This window comes from Acipenser ruthenus, chromosome 12 (genome assembly GCF_902713425.1).
Source record: "Acipenser ruthenus chromosome 12, fAciRut3.2 maternal haplotype, whole genome shotgun sequence".
NCBI lineage: Eukaryota > Metazoa > Chordata > Actinopteri > Acipenseriformes > Acipenseridae > Acipenser > Acipenser ruthenus.
The window spans coordinates 33,160,244-33,176,929 of NC_081200.1; the positions used below are offsets into that span (position 1 = coordinate 33,160,244).

General features: G+C 37.4%; 1 protein-coding gene across 5 annotated transcripts in view; it reads right to left on the minus strand.

Moving 5' to 3' along the window:
• LOC117417043 (ras GTPase-activating protein nGAP-like) overlaps positions 1 to 16,686 on the minus strand; it is an 89,058-nt gene that overhangs the window by 49,046 nt on the left and 23,326 nt on the right. For 3 of the 5 annotated variants that reach the window (XM_059034889.1, XM_059034887.1, XM_059034886.1), the window contains exons 1-2: positions 15,743 to 16,410; positions 142 to 269 (exon numbers count right to left, since the gene is read on the minus strand). In XM_059034889.1, the coding sequence (XP_058890872.1) occupies positions 142 to 269; positions 15,743 to 16,280 (666 nt within the window). In that variant the 5' untranslated portion in view covers positions 16,281 to 16,410. Of the gene's footprint in view, positions 1 to 141; positions 270 to 15,742; positions 16,411 to 16,686 lie in introns of those variants that run through there. The other 2 variants (XM_059034888.1, XM_059034890.1) reach the window with 2 other exon arrangements.

A 16,686-nucleotide genomic window follows, 5' to 3' on the forward strand; every position in this document is an offset into this window, starting at 1 on the left:
ACCTCATAATAAATGTATGGTACAGTATAAATAACAACAGAATCGTGTTTCCACTGTCAGCTGTGAGCATATTTGTCAGAGTGTTTTTAACCTAGTGTTTTAGAAGCACAGGTCCAGCCACACTGAGGGCACTCCTCTTACCTCTTCCTCCTTGTTGAGCAGTATCAGCTGGCTGTCCGTCAGGATACAGTACTTCCTCTCCCATGTGGTGGTCTCGGTGTAGGGGGACTGGCCGCAAGACAGTCGGTGGGTGGGCGGCCCTTTCATATCTGAGAAGAAACCAAAAGGAAAGAAGTCAGTGGACAACAGCAATAAGCCAAAGCAAAGTACTGCCACAAATACAATAGTCAATGACAGTAATTCTCCGACATTTTTTTATGTCCTACTGTAAACACAAAACCAAATTTAGGTGCGGTATGCAATACAAAAAAGCGATGTGTGTTTCATAAAAAGTTGTATTTACTGCAAAGAATATTACAGTAATTACAGAACAGCATCTCGTAGAAATAATGACATTAAAATGTAGCTATAAAAAGCACAGCCTATCCACAAAGTACAGCTTTATGTACAGTTATGCATGTTGAGGAATTGGAGAGCTTGATACATTAAAAGCTCTTTTGTTGAAGCCTGTATTGAGGAGGACAGGAGGAGGTTGAAAAGTATGTATGTGTCTGCATAATGTTGTGTGACCACTAGATGGCAGTAAATATATGTAAACAATGTCTCCTCCGATGCACACAATAACAGGCAGTCATGCAGTAGGCAATGTACTATACTACTTTCTCTGGTGACTTCAAAGGGAGAAATAAGGGAGAAAAGGTGAATCAGCCACCTCTGCAAAGCAAAAGCTGTGAAATTCAATTTCTACATTGCAAAAGGTGCTAGCAATCTGCTGCCTGTGGTGTAATGTGCTGGAGCTGCTGTTTGAAATTGTACAGTACTGTTTTGTTTTTTTGTTTTTTTTACCCCTTGCCTTGAACAGTGTTACCCACAAACTACTGTAACAATGTACAACCTAACATAATGAAGTGTTTGTTTCGTGACAAAAATAAAAATATTCGACAATGCCAAAATCTCTTGCTTATGGCAATAAAAAGGCAGCCCATCAATTCCTATGCTATGTGATCCTGGCATACGCAAAGACTGTGACCTCCTAGTCCCCAGTACATCAAACCAGATCTAATACCGTTTCACTCTGCCTCTTTAGGGACATCTTATAAAATGAATAGATAAAAACAGCCTAGTCTGTCACTGATTAATCCAAATCCCAGGACTGCCATAGTATATATATATATATATATACACAGTGCCTTGCAAAAATATTCAGACCCCTGACCAATTCTCTCATATTACTGAATTACAAATGGTAAATGGTAAAATTTTATTTTAAAACACTGAAACTCAAAATCAATTATTGTAAGGTGACATTGGTTTTATGTTGGGAAATATTTTTAAGAAAAATAAAAAACTGAAATATCTTGCTTGCATAAGTATTCAACCCCCACACATTAATATTTGGTAGAGCCACCTTTCGCTGCAATAACAGCTTTAAGTCTTTTGGGGTAAGTATGTACCAGCTTTGCACACAGTGTCGGAGTGATTTTGGCCAATTCTTCTTGGCAGATTTGCTCCAGGTTGTTCAGGTTGGTTGGACGACGCTTGTGGACCGCAATTTTCAAATAGTGCCACATATTCTCAATGGGATTGAGATCAGGACTTTGACTGGGCCACTGTAAGACATTCACCTTTTTGTTCTTGAGCCACTCCAATGTTGCTTTGGCCTTGTGCTTGGGATCATTGTCCTGCTGAAAGGTGAATTTCCTCCCAAGCTTGAGTTTTTTAGCTGACTGAAGCAGGTTCTCTTGTAGTATTTCCCTGTATTTTGCTCCATCCTTTCTTCCTTCAATTTTAACAAGATGCCCAGTCCCTGCTGATGAGAAGCATCCCCACAGCATGAAGCTGCCACCACCATACTTCACTGTAGGGATGGTGTGTCTTGAGAAATGGGCAGTGTTAGGTTTGCGCCACACATAGCGCTTTGAGTTTTGGCCAAAAAGCTCTATCTTGGTCTCATCTGAACACAAAACATTTTCCCACATCGCAGCTGGGTCACTCTCATGCTTTCTGGCAAACTCCAGACATGCTTTCAGATGGTACTTTTTGAGTAACGGCTTCTTTCTTGCCACCCTCCCATACAGACCAGTGTTATGCAGAGCTCTTGATATGGTTGACTGGTGCACGTGACATTACTCCACTCCCAGCCACTGAACTCTGTAGCTCCTTCAAAGTGATTGTTGGCCTCTCTGTGGCTTCTCTCACAAGTCTCCTTCTTGTTTGAGTGCTGAGTTTTGAGGGACGGCCTTTTCTTGGCAGTGCCTGGGTGGTGTGATGCAGCTTCCACTTCCTGATTATTGATCCAACTGTGCTCACTAAGATATCCAAACACTTGGATATTATTTTGTACCCTTTCCCTAACCTATGCATTTGTATTACTTTATCTCTAACTTCTGTAGAATGCTTCATTTTCCTTCAGATTCACAGCCTGACCAATGATCCTTCAACAGTGGGGTTTTTATCCAGAAAATGTGACAGAAACTTTAATGGTTCACAAGTGGAGGCCAATGGTAAGGTAATGGTGTCCTCGTTAGGGCAATTTCTTTCATCGGTGTAAACTGGGAGCTTCCACAGCACAGGGGTTGAATACTTATGCAAGCAAGATATTTCAGTTTTTTATTTTTCTTAAAAATATTTCCCAACATAAAACCAATGTCACCTTACAATAACTGATTTTGAGTTTCAGTGTTTTAAAATAAAATATCAAAAAGAACGAAATTTCAATGTACCATTTGTAATTCAGTAATATGAGAGAATTGGTCAGGGGTCTGAATACTTTTGCAAGGCACTGCATAATCACTGTAAGGCTACAAACAGTTAGTACAGTAACTGGCAAAAGAGCAAGTCTGTCACAGCACTGCGCCTCACACAGCATGAAAACAGTGTTTATGTCAGTCAAGGTTAAGAGGTCATGAGGCTTTAGCCTTTAGGTGCCTACATATATCATTCTATGGTTAGAACAAGCGCATTGAACAAACACATTTGGCCTTAAAACAGTGGGTGGGAAGGCAGTTGCAGTTTCAATCTGAATGAGTCGTGTTCTTTGGGACTGGATATGCCAGGTCTCTGAGCTACAGTAGTCAATTAGAACTGGAGTGACCAACAGGTGTTGGCGAGAGCACTACTGTAGTATTTCTCCACTGGAGAGCAAATTCGCAGCAGTGAGTTTCAGTGAAGACCTGAAAGCACTGACAGATGGAGAAGGCAGGGAGACCAGATTCATTGTGCCAGATGACTTGGTGGGTTTTCAAAAGATTTCAGTCAATGGTAAGAAGTTATGGTCTAGTACAGTACACAGCCTGCTGTAGTTTGTGCATTAGATGACTGAACAGTTGGTACTATAAATGCATCAGTCTCCATCTCCATGTACTTAAAAACACATTCTATATTTGAGTGCAATTTCTCTTACTTCTTATAAATCTGAGTTGTAAAACAAATGTAATCCTTCACAGGTTTTATATTATTGCATACTGTTATTAACATTATTAAGGTAGCAGGTACAGTTACATAACTGAGCAAGTTTAAGCAATGTTACAGTGAACAGTTCAACAACGACCTTGCTCAGATGATTGCTAAACTTGAAAACACGCTGATGTATCTTGTATTTTGATCAACCAACCCCCGTCCCAAACATAAAAGCTCATTGCTAAAGAAACATACCACTAAGTTTCAAGCTTTTCTTGGAATATGCAGCTGGCTATTGTGCATTTTTGTAACCACAACATCCTCTATTAAAATGCAATGTTTCTTACAAATAAGATCACTTTCGATATGTTGAAAACATATACTGTATGCTCAGATACTGTGCACTGCAATGTTGAAGTCCAATACAGATTTATTTTTTTAAATGTAGTGATTTTAGTGTATACATTACAGTACAACATAAACCTTTATAAATAGACCAACTTCAACTATCATATTTTCCCCCATAATACAGGGTTAGTGTTGGAGAAGTCTGGAGGAGAAAGAGGTAGGGAAGGGTCAGTGTTAGAGAAGTCTGGAGGAGAAAGAGGTAGGGAAGGGTCAGTGTTAGAGAAGTCTGGAGGAGAAAGAGGTAGGGAAGGGTCAGTGTTAGAGAAGTCTGGAGGAGAAAGAGGTAGGGAAGGGTCAGTGTTGGAGAAGTCTGGAGGAGAAAGAGGTAGGGAAGGGTCAGTGTTAGAGAAGTCTGGAGGAGAAAGAGGTAGGGAAGGGTCAGTGTTAGAGAAGTCTGGAGGAGAAAGAGGTAGGGAAGGGTCAGTGTTAGAGAAGTCTGGAGGAGAAAGAGGAGGCACATATTTCATGTTAGATTTTGAAAGCCAGGGGAAATTGAAGCTAAAGTATCCAAAAAATCTCTCTGGGTCAACGAGTGACACCATCAATCAACTCAGCATAGCTGAAAGCGCTGCGGTGCTTGAGGCCACAATAACTGAGAATATCTGAGCACTTATCCATGAACATAAAAAGCACAGCAAAAAATTACAGCCATAACCCTTGCTGGCAATGGATATTTACTATAGCTCTGCACTCAAATTACTAATCCATGGGGTTTGTTCCTCACAATCTGTGTCTGAATCCACAGTGGTCCCTTTAAAACCATTGTAACCAAAGCATACAGACAGTACTATAGTGCTAATTGTACACAACACAGTCCAGTATACACAGCCCAGTATACACAGCCCATTATGCCACAAAACAAAATCCACAGCAAATGCAACATGGGGCACCACTAGCACACAAACACAGAAAGAAAACTAAATTACATACCATACTGTACTTTAACAAACTATATAAAGGATCTTCCCCGGGATAAAATAGAAATGAATACATTACTATGCTTTTAAAATACATTTGCCGAATGGTCCTGCAGCATTCCACATAAGCATGGCCACAGCCGTATACTGTACTGCATGTGCTGTAGATCCCCAGTTACATCATTGATTTCTGTTAAAAGGCTGTAATGAATTAAAGGGTCTAAAGTGTGGCTAAATTAACCCAGATTTCACTGCATAAGGACTGTCTTGTGATTTTAAAACATGACCCCCTGAGCACAGGGAGAATGGTGTCTTAGAGGACTGGAGTACTTCATCTGTAAATCAAAAACAAAGCAACTGCTATGTTTCTTACTTAACTGATGACAGTTTCAGTGCCTCAGTAAGATCATCATACAACTCAGCTGAAACAAAAAGAGGGTTGTGTCCACGAGGTAAAGCAAGGAGTATAAAAAGGAACAAATGTTAAAACGTTTTGCATTAGGAATGAACTACAGTAATGCAATGTTACTCAGTCATTTAATAAATAGTACAGTAAACTACTGTATTTGCAGGTTTAGGTTCACAAGTTGAAATTGTAAGCAAAAAACTATACTGTTCAGAAAAGTAACAATTGGAAGTATGATATACTGTACAGTACAACATCTGTTAAATGTAGAAAGTCTCAAAATGACTGTATATTCTGAAATAAATTTGGGAGGTATTTGCTCTTTTCACACTATGCTTCATTGGCACTATGCTTCATTGTGGCCCACACAGGAAGACAATGTGGAAAGTCTCTTGGTCCCTGTACTCAAATCTCTCCAGTCGCTAGGAGACAAGACTGATGTAAAAAAGAGTAGCTTCACTGGTCCAGCCAGAACGTATTCTCATAAAACATTAACCTGTACTGTACATTAGCTTCCCATTGGGGCTTAACGCAGTACACAGCCCACAGATATGAATGCAGGGCAAATGTTAAGCCAATCAACTTGATTCCTGGATCCTAGGACTAGCAGGTGGTATTGCTTCCCCAGCATTCATGCACAAGCTCTGACAATGCCTGATGGTTTCTGTGTTGTGGATATGTTGTTGATCCTACAGTGTAGTTCCATATCGCTAGAATGGAACAGATCACATTCTTCAACAGATATGACACATCTCCTTGTCTCTCCACAATAACCTTTTCTCTTAATTTCAGTCTGGATCTCACCTTCACAAAACGGAACTCAGACCCATCAGTTCAGATGCAGAGCTGGATCAACACTGCACACTTGGAGCTCTGACCATTACATTTGTTAGAGTGAATTAGCCCACATTGTACGGGAATTGCTTTAAAAAATCCACAGAGCCAGCACTTGTCTAATATGTCAAAAGTGGGAAATTGCTGCAATTAGCAATCCTGCATAATTAAAATTACTGTTCAGGCTTGTTTAATCCTCCGCTAAACTTTGACAACACAGGGATTGATCTGTGTATTGTAATCATATACAAAGTCATAAGTGACTAATTGCAGAACAAAAGTACAGTATGTTATAACCACCTGGACTCATTTGCAGTTATTTATTGCAACATACTGTAAAAAAGGCTTTTTTCCAAAGCCTATTTTCCAGTAAATTGGGAAGCAAGAACGGAATGTTGTGTTTCTGAACATTTTTATTGCATTGAATTTCAGTAATTATTCCTTGGTCAACAATACATGGTGCGACTTGTTTTATATTATTAGTATGTTTTAAAATATGTCCAAAAAATATACTGCACTTGTAGTATGACATGCCTCAATGTTTTTAAACCAGTGCCAATAGAACAATTAATGTAAAGAAACTGTAACCTAGAATTTAAAAGAAAATCTCTCTCAAATCAAATTCAACTCTTCCTCGGTTTACTCTTGGGAGTTGTTCTCCTTGACTTGACATGGTACACACCACTGGATAGAGTATGTCAAGGCATGGGTTAAGGTCATGTCATCACTGACACATTTGTGTGTTTTGTTTTTTTACCAGCAGAAATCTATATATAACACATACAGTACCTACTGTACATGTAGCAGACCTAGATTCAGTATTAGCTGTACAGTACAGTAACACTACTGGCATGGTTTGATTTTCTGCAGAAACTATCTACAGTACCTTATATTCATTTTTAGTATATTCGTTTTAGATTTAGTGCTCTTGAAAGGTAATATTGTGGTAACTGGCTCCTAGCTTGTAACGGGTGTGTTCTATTCTATACCAGCTTTGCAGTTACAGAAAAGAAGATCAATATGCACACCTGTACAATCTTTGCTCCCTAATCCATTAGATAAAATAATTACATGAAAGGTCTAATAAAAAAAAAAGCACAGGTCAGCTACTAAGTGTCTTTGGAAATGACCTGACATTGTTAAATATTTTACACATCTGTAGTCAGCAGCTTAGCTTTCTTTACTTATTTTGTTTCCATGAGAACTTTTAAAGCCAATATGCTGTAGCCGCAGAGATTCAGTTTCATTGTGAAGAGGAATTTGAAGTTGCAGTGCTCTATGAAATGACATTGTTGACTGTCTTCCGTAGTTATGCATCTGAAGATCTGCGGTTGCTTTCTGTGGGTTCCAGCTCGTCGTTTGACTTTAGAGCTTAGCATTTGTCTGTATTCATGTCTCTGTGTTTAGATTGGGCCTACTGTAGCCATTTTTTAAAACAAAACCAAAACCAAAACAAATCCTGTCTTATATATTATTTAAAACCATTCCTGCACTTGTGTCCTCATACCACACATGCCAAGCAAAATTAGGTAAATACTTTTTTTGTAGTTGTTTGTTTTTTTTAGACAAGTCAGGATGGTAAAATAGGGTCTGTGAAACTTGATGCAAGTATCCACTCAAATAAAGTTGAGGTAAAATATATATTTAGTTTCAGGTGAAATCCATTTTTTCTTACCTGTGCACAAGTGCTGAAAAATGTTGTAAAGCATGTCTTTTCTTTTAATGTTCTTGTTCCTTTGGATCTCAAATGCAACTTGTTTACATCTGAAAGTCACTCCCTTTTAATTGTTAAAGGTCAAAAAAGAACTATGTACACTTTCAATTTTTCTTGTTAATTTCTATTTTTGTGGCACCTTCCTTTCCCCTTGTTTTTGCGCTTTAATAATAATAATAATAATAATAATAATAATAATAATAATAATAATAATAATAATAATAATCCTAAACACTGAACCTACAAAAGAAGCCACACAAAATGCAGCACACACAAGGCAAGAGCTCTTGACCTTGAGCAAATCATCCACTCATTTGGGCCTATTTGCAATACTAAGCATTTAATATTGTAAATGTTTATTTTAAGAACAAAATTGGGTCTACCAGATTAAACATTTTCCCCCTCATGAAATTAATCTATTTGTTGTCAAAACTTGTGCACTTGACTTCAATATTTGTCTCACAAAGGTTTCCATCACCAAACCATCACAGTACAATAAAACATTATATATATATATATATATATATATATATATATATATATATATATATATATATATATATATATATATATATACACACACACACACACACACACAGAGAGAGAGAGAGAGAGAGAGAGAGAGAGAGACAGATTTCATATATTGCGGCACAAGAGTAAAGTAGATGCAATCTTAATATTTGCACATTAGTTTACCACTATTTCATGACTTTGGACATTATCAGCTAGCAACCCATAATCTGCATATTTTGCATATTTTCACAACTGCGGCTCGTCTCATTTTCAGTGGCATTTGTGTATTTATTTTATTTTCAATCTAAATACACTCAACCCACAGTTTCCTGCAAAGGGTTTTTCATGTGTTTTAAAATTAGATGAACCTACAAAGCTACGTTGCTTAGAGACGGATCCAGCTCAAAAAAAAAACCCTGAACACTTGAAAAGCTAAAATTCTAAAAAGATATACAGCAGCTAGCGGTCTTGAAAAACTTGAGAACCATAGAGGCTGAATGCAGGTGAAAAGTAGAAAGGTTAAAGTTCAGTAAAGAGGAAGCAAAAAACAAGTACCTTGTGTTATCTTAACTTAATAGTAAATATTGTTTAGGGGTGCACTGATAAATATTTTCTTGACAGATACCGATAGCCGATGGTGATCTACATAGGCGCCTTGTGGCAGAAGGGGCATGTGCCCCCCCACTTTGAATATGGGGTGTCAAACTACATATGTCCCCCCCACACACACACACACTTTTTTGTTCATTATTTATGTATTATACCTTGTTGTGTTTGGCATTGGTTTGCTTTAAAATCTTTAAAATAAAATATAAAAATTTTAAAGTATTCAGAAAATGGGCCACATTTATAAACAATCACAATAAATTCTCCCTACACGCTAGAACAGGTTGGTTTGACCAAAGGTCTGCACCGCGGCTAACGTTAGCTAACAATAAGAAAAAATGTCATTAAATGAACGTGAACTTGGCAGGTGGTCAGGAGAGACGACTACACAAAATATTAATACTTAAATATAGGCATATATTTTTTATTTATTATTCGCAAAAATATCTGAAGGAAGACCGAGTATATGACCATTATTAAAAATTAAATAATGTTGGGTTTTGGAATTAAATAGGGTAATGCTGCCATAGTCAAGCCAACTCAAGTGCACTCAAGCCATAGAAAGTAGAACTTGACATATTTTGAAACACTATTTGATTTTGAAAAGATCCTTGAAGCTGACTTTGAATGACCCGATCTCCCCAAACAGTGTTAACGTTTCATCATGATTCCACGTTGCAAATTACAGGTAAATTGCAAGGTTTTGAAAGCTTTATTTAACATGTAGCACAGTAGTCAGTAATGAAGATCCAGAGTCTCTGTGAAAAGTACAGGGCCACGGGGGCTCTATTACCACTACAGGGGAAAACCATGTGCTGTTATAAAGTGAGCTCCAGGTATTACCCTTATAAATGAATGTAAAGCTAAATGTACCTCGTCAGACAACCACCGATGTGATTTTAACATGAACACTGAAGAGGTGTATATGTTTAACCCCTCAGCTTTCCTGATAAAAATGGGTTCAGATTTCCCTGCATAACCTCAAATGTCTTCAACTAACTCTAAATAAATATATAAATAAATAGTGCGTGGTTGTGACTGTTTTTTATTTTGCAGATAATACAAACAGGTTCAAAATGTAAATTGGCTCAATTAAAAAAAAGAATAATAATTTACCTTGAAAACTCAAAAAGTGCATTCAAATTTTCATAATAAGTATTTTCTGTGCATAATAATATATTTTCGTGACTTTTTGTGAGTATTTCAAATATCAAGTTGTTAACCATGTATTTTAGACTGGAGAAAGTTTTGAACTTAAAAGGCAAAAACATTCTAAACTTTAAACTAACCTTCCCTTTGGAATTAAATGGCATTTTTGCTGCTGCAGTTCTGAATAAACTATATAGCAAACCTTTGGCCGCTAAAGATCCCAATTACTGGCAAACACTCCAGAGTATTAAATATTCAAAGAAGAGAGCTCGAGCTGGCAATGGTAAAAACAGTAGAGGAGCCAAAAGAGTTTGTTAAGGAAAGAGAGTACCTACAAAATCCAGTAGTACAATTAAAAGCCAGCAAGGTTTATTGTTTTGGAATAATATTCTACTCACAGTTTATTGTTGGATTTAATGTAGCATCATTAAGTCTGTTCTGCTGCACACAACTCAACTATTCTATTGTTGTCTTCAGACAAAAATAAATAAATAAATAAATAAATAAAAATTGGTGGTGTGTTTTTTTTCCCCTTATATCGGTGCCATGCCAATAGGCTATTATCAGTGCCGCTACTATTGTTCCTAATCTCCTTGGTTAGTAGTACATAATAATAATAATAATCTTTAATTCACAAACGTAATAAACAATCTTGCAACAGAAAGCCAAGCAATAATCTGCTACTGGACAGCAGCCAGCATATTTACACACAAAGACCAGGCTGTATAATGTGTAAAGGGGGGGTGGATCAGGTTGCTGGGCGAAGGTCTGCCAGTTCCTGCAGCAGGTGTCTGTGCAGATTCTGGGCAACAGCCACCTGTCCCCTGCTTGATCTGAGACTGGCCTAGGACCACCACATATTTAGCTCTGCAACCCCGTTCACATTTGCGTTTTTAAGGTGCCTTTGCGTGTTCACATATGTGACTGAAAAGCAGGCCTAAAATGTGGCGAACTGCTTTTTTTTTTTTTTTTTTTTTTTAATGGAACGATAGCCTGCACTTAGAATGGAAGAGCTACCGGGATATACAGTAATCCCTTTGTAGCAGATGTTTCTTTTCAATGCAGCACAGTAATATTTTTATGCTATATATTTAAAAAAAACATATGGACAATTTTGACTTAATGTTATGGTGTGTAACAGGGTCCGAGTTTACCCCCACCCACAACCAGATTATTCTCTCAAGAACACGGGAAACTGCAACTTGCTAGTGTTGACAGGTATAAATATTTATTTTAGATTGTTGTGATACTCCCATAAGTTGCTGTTTATGTTTCGTTTCATTCAATTTATGTTTAGCGCTTCCTATTATACAATCATCTGCCTACAAGTGTAATCTAGTCTTGCTGCATGAAGTACAAAACAGCACATTACCATCCATGTGAAATTCGTCCTTGCCAAACTCGCTGATCAAATCTTTAGGGGTGATTCTTATTGTTTTCAGCATTTTTGAACAGCTCTGGATACTGACTGAAGTAAACTGAAGCCTCATGCCTGTGTTAATGTTTATATATGGTGCTTGTATTGATTTGGTTATTATCAAACAAACAAAAAAACCTTGCATGTTTTTCCCCAAATGTAAAACAAAAAAACTCTGACATCATAGAAAATCCGCGTTTTTGACCGTTACCATAGAAAATCAAATTAGTAATGTGATACGAAAGGCCAGCCCTAGTCTGCTTTGCGTTCATACATATGTAAAGGTCTCGGATTGCAGGCCCTGGGCTGCCTTTTCTTTTTTGGAGCGTTCACATGAAATCAAATTGTGTTAACGGGGTCTCTGTAATGCAGAAAATCTGAACCTGGCCTTAAATCAGCATGTTCTATACTTATAGACCAGAAGAGATACAGAAGAGGTAAAACAAAAACAAAACAATAAGTCACAGTCAAAAGAATTAAAATGTCAACCAACATTATTAGTTTATACAAACCTGACATTGGGATCAAAAAAAGTCTACAAAATTGACTTGGTGCAGGCCCAAGTATCCTCTGATGCTGGACTTTACAGAATGATGACTACTAGTTCATGGAATCCTATTCAAAGCAGTAACATGATACCAGTGTATGGATTATTAAAGGTAATACACACAGTACAAGAGTAATTTACTTGCAGGTCCTGCACTGACTTATGATGCCTGTGAACGTTGCTCTGGTGGTTTATTCAAGATCAGCTGAGCTCCTCTCTACACAAAGCCTTTCTTGTACACCACTCACACATCCCGTGTTATCATATCTGCTCCAGGAGACTGTGTGGTCCAGTGGTTAAAGAAAAGGGCTTGTAACCAGGAGGTCCCCGGTTCAAATACCAGCTCACTCACTGACTCGCTGTGTGACCCAGAGGAAGTCACTTAACCTCTTTGTGCTCCGTCTTTTGGGTGAGACGTAGTTGTAAGTGACTCTGCAGCTGATGCATAGTTCACACACCCTAGACTCTGTAAGTCGCCTTGGATAAAGGTGTCTGCTAAATAAACAAATAATAAACAAATAATAATAACAATAATAATAATAATAATAATAATAATAATAATAACAACAATAATTGCTGCAAACAAGAGACTGCTACTGGTTAGGGCAGCAGTGTGGAGTAGTGGTTAGGGCTCTGGACTCTTGACCAGAGGGTCGTGGGTTCAATCCCAGGTGAGGGACACTGCTGCTGTACCCTTGCACAAGGTACTTTACCTAGATTGCTCCAGTAAAAACCCAACTGTATAAATGGGTAATTATATATATATATATATATATATATATATATATATATATATATATATATATATTGTATATATATTGTAAAAAATAATGTAATTGTATGTAAAAAAATAATGTGATATCTTGTAACAACTGTAAGTCGCCTGGGATAAGGGCATCTGCTAAGAAATTAATAATAATAATAATAATAATAATAATAATAATAATAATAATAGGGAGCAAATTAAGGGACTTAGGTTATAATACTGCCTTAACCTTGACCAGTGTTTTTCTAATTCTCTGGGTGACACAAATGAGATCAAACCACAGTGCCACTATATGGTGATGGCTTTTGCTGCACACTGGTCCAGGTCTTTAAAGTGCTTTTAAAGGCTGCATTCACACTGGGTCCGTTTCAAACGGACTCGGTCTGGTTCGTTTCGTTTGAAACAATGAATCAGTGTGCTTGCTGTTCACACTTATCTGCGAGCAAAGAGACTGAGTTTGTTTGGATGTGAGCTAAAGTTAGTTTTGTATTGGTCCTTTTCAATTTTTTTCAGGACCAAATTCATTTGTGTTCACAATGCAGTTTTCTTTATGGGCAATTCCTGCATTATGGATGTGACACTTGCACACAAAATGTAACTTTGTTACCATACACAAGACTCATTTAATGAAATTAAAGAAACATTAGACTATTTAGATAAAGTGCTTTTAAATTGTCCTGTTAAAATTCTTGCAACTGTTTCCGTTCTCTGTCTTTACTCTTGTAACTACATGTTTTTCAAGATTGGCCCTCAGTCTTTCCCTAGATAGTCACTTTCTCTGCTGCTGACTGCCATTCTATTTACTCTGCAATGAAAAAAAAAAATACCATGAGCTTTAGAATAGCCATTCAAAAATACTTGCTGTGGATTTTAAATAAAGAATTTATTTTCAAAATAAAACGTTTATAAAACTCGCCCAAAGCCTTCAGTTGTGAATGGTAGTATTTACAAAGATTACAGGAGATGCACCAACTATGTTTTTTTTTTTTTTAATATTGAATTAATCTGAAGTAATTAAGTCACCCAAAATTATACAAAAGCCTTACATGTATGCCAATTGTGCTCTAAAAAATGAACAGGGTTAAGGATGGAAGATGATTTTAAATGTAACAGTCTTAAAAACTTTTGGCTCCATAAACCATGCTTGCACCACATTTCTTCCTGGTGTCACATTTTAAAGTCTTTTTTTTACGTTTAACACCAGATGACAGCATACCCTTGTAAAGTGAAATACTTTAGTCTTTGTTCCCAACTTGCAATGTAACGTCCGTCACGTACCGTAACATCCATCACAGCAAAATAAAGTATTAAGAACAGGTAAACAATCAAGCTATTGGTAGACACATATGTGCTTTGCATTTAAAAAAGTTTCTATTTGTCGTAATTTAGCTGCAAAAAACGTTGTGAAAAAACGTGACTGACGTTACACAACTGGCTTAGTTAATTATACATTTTTTTCAGTAAGGAAAATATTATGGTTTTATTGTTAAGTCGCAAATGAACATAAAATGTCAGCTGAAAATATATTATCAAAAAACAAACAAACAAAGCAGTAGGTCAAGGTATCTGTGTATTTTTCCATTTTTCAAAAGTACACATTCATTTCATTTAGCTTTCAAATGATGCAACACATAGGTAAAATCTAGAACCACTTCTCACAGTTTCGCCCACGTGCTACATTCACATTGACGTTTAGCAAGCGAACCAGACTCTCTAGGTGGACTTGGTACAGTTCATTTCCCAAGCGGACTTGGGAGCTTCCATATTTAATCAAGGCAGCTGTCTGGCTGTGCATGTCTAATGCACAGTGCTAATGAATTGGATCACATTCTAATTTTGACAACTGTTGTCATGATGTTAGGCACAGGACCAAATACTGCACTGTATCAATTACTGTATATGGCAAAGGGAGGGGAAGATTGAATTAACCTAAATTGGGGAGGGAAAAAAAGTAAAAGATTATGCCTACAAATGTGCATGTAATGATTTTCATTTTTAAACTTCAAGACTGTGTTGAAGAAAATAATTGCTATATTACTAACTCCTTATTTTTCTCACTGCAAGGGCAGAAAAAGCAATTGCCTCCAATATATGCTGATATTTGTAATAAATTACTTCAATAACTTCGCCTAATCTTAAACAACCAAGTCTCTTTGCTTAGATGGGAAGCCAACACAGGCTTAGGAGCTGGTCCATGCTATTGTATTACCCATCACATGTTCAGATTTTATTACACTTTCACATAAAAAAATTCACTTGTTATGAGACTATACAATTTACAATCACAGAATAGAATAGTGTATTACAATTTCAATCCTTAATGGAGAATATCAGATGTAAAACAAAACAGATTTCAAAAGGTAAAGAAAATAAATACCTTCATAAGAAAAAAAGAAAGCTACCACCCATCCCAAATAAACGATCAGTAGGAGTTCAGATTTCACAAACAAACAGATCATTTATTTTAGTGAAACATATTATATAGATCTTAACATAACAGGGAGGTGTGAGTTTAAAATCATACATTCCAGATCAGATATTTGTGTGTTGGCCCCATCAAATAGGGTTCTACGTGGCTTGTCAAAGAAAACACTACGTAAATTAACATCACCGGTCATATTCAAAGATAGAATACATTACAGTCACACAAGCACCACATTTAATCTAATTAAAATGTGGAACTAAAGTAGTCAAACTTTCAGCAGTACTGTAAGAACTGCGTGTGGTTTGTATGTACTGTAGACGGGAGGTTTACTAGACCAGAACATACACTCAATCCATACTCAAGTTTAGTCAGGGAAAGTTGTATTTGGTCTGCTTAACTTTAACTTAGCCAGATAAAAGTTCTAGAGATTCCCTACGTGGACAAAACAAAGAAAAAAACATTAATATTAAACAAACAGCAGTTGCCTGACCACATTTCACTATCGAGTACATTCAGCTTACCTCCCTTTGGCGTTCCCTTGCAAGGCTTTTGCTTATGGCTCAAAATCCTTGAAACTCGGCTGGACACAGTTGAAAACAGCCCCTGTAAGAAATGCTGTCGCTGCTCTGCGTCCGAGTAGACCTGTCGCAGTGCCGGCTTCTCAGTGACTGCATTCGTACCAGGCTCAGACACAGAGCGGCTAAAAGGGATCTGTGTTGGCCTGGCAGAAGAGCAATGTGGCCCTTGGACAGGCTCCACCAAGACATTGAGACTTGATGTTTTTCGTTGATGCTCCACTGTCTTAGGAGAGTCGAACTCATGTGGGCTCAGATTCTCAGACATGCTTTGATTGAGCGCATTAATGTTTACTCTTGTGCAAGTCTTCCACCTGTAGCTATCAATAGGCTTTTCAAAATCCAAGTAGGCCTGCTTATCTATCCTCTGCTTGCCACTCTGACACCACTGGTATTCTTTTAAACTAACTAAGCCATCTAGACCCTGTGCAGAGTCAGACACAGAGCGCTTATATTCCTTCAGTCTCTTCAAATTCATCTCCATTTTACTCTTGTCAAGCCAATTTCTTTAGTGTTTAGATTTTACAGACATCACATACTTGAAATGCTGTCAGTTGTTCTTATTTTACTCTAAAGGTTTTAAGAAGTCCCCAGTCAGTGCTTCCTGCCCGTGGGTTGACGTTAGTGCTGTGAACTATGATTTAGAGGAAGTGGAGCTTTCAATATATGTCAGACAGCCGCAGTCAGTCTTCAGTAAGGCCAATCAGGGGTTTGCATTCTTAGTGGTTTTCCGTACCAACATGATGATTAAAAATAAAACAATAATGCTGTCGACACTACCATACTAAAAAAAGTGTTGCTCTGCTTCATGTGCTGTTGAGGGACACAGACTTACCCAGCTTTTGTACCAGGTGAAGTTTGTTCCACTTTTTTCTAAATTAAATGAAACC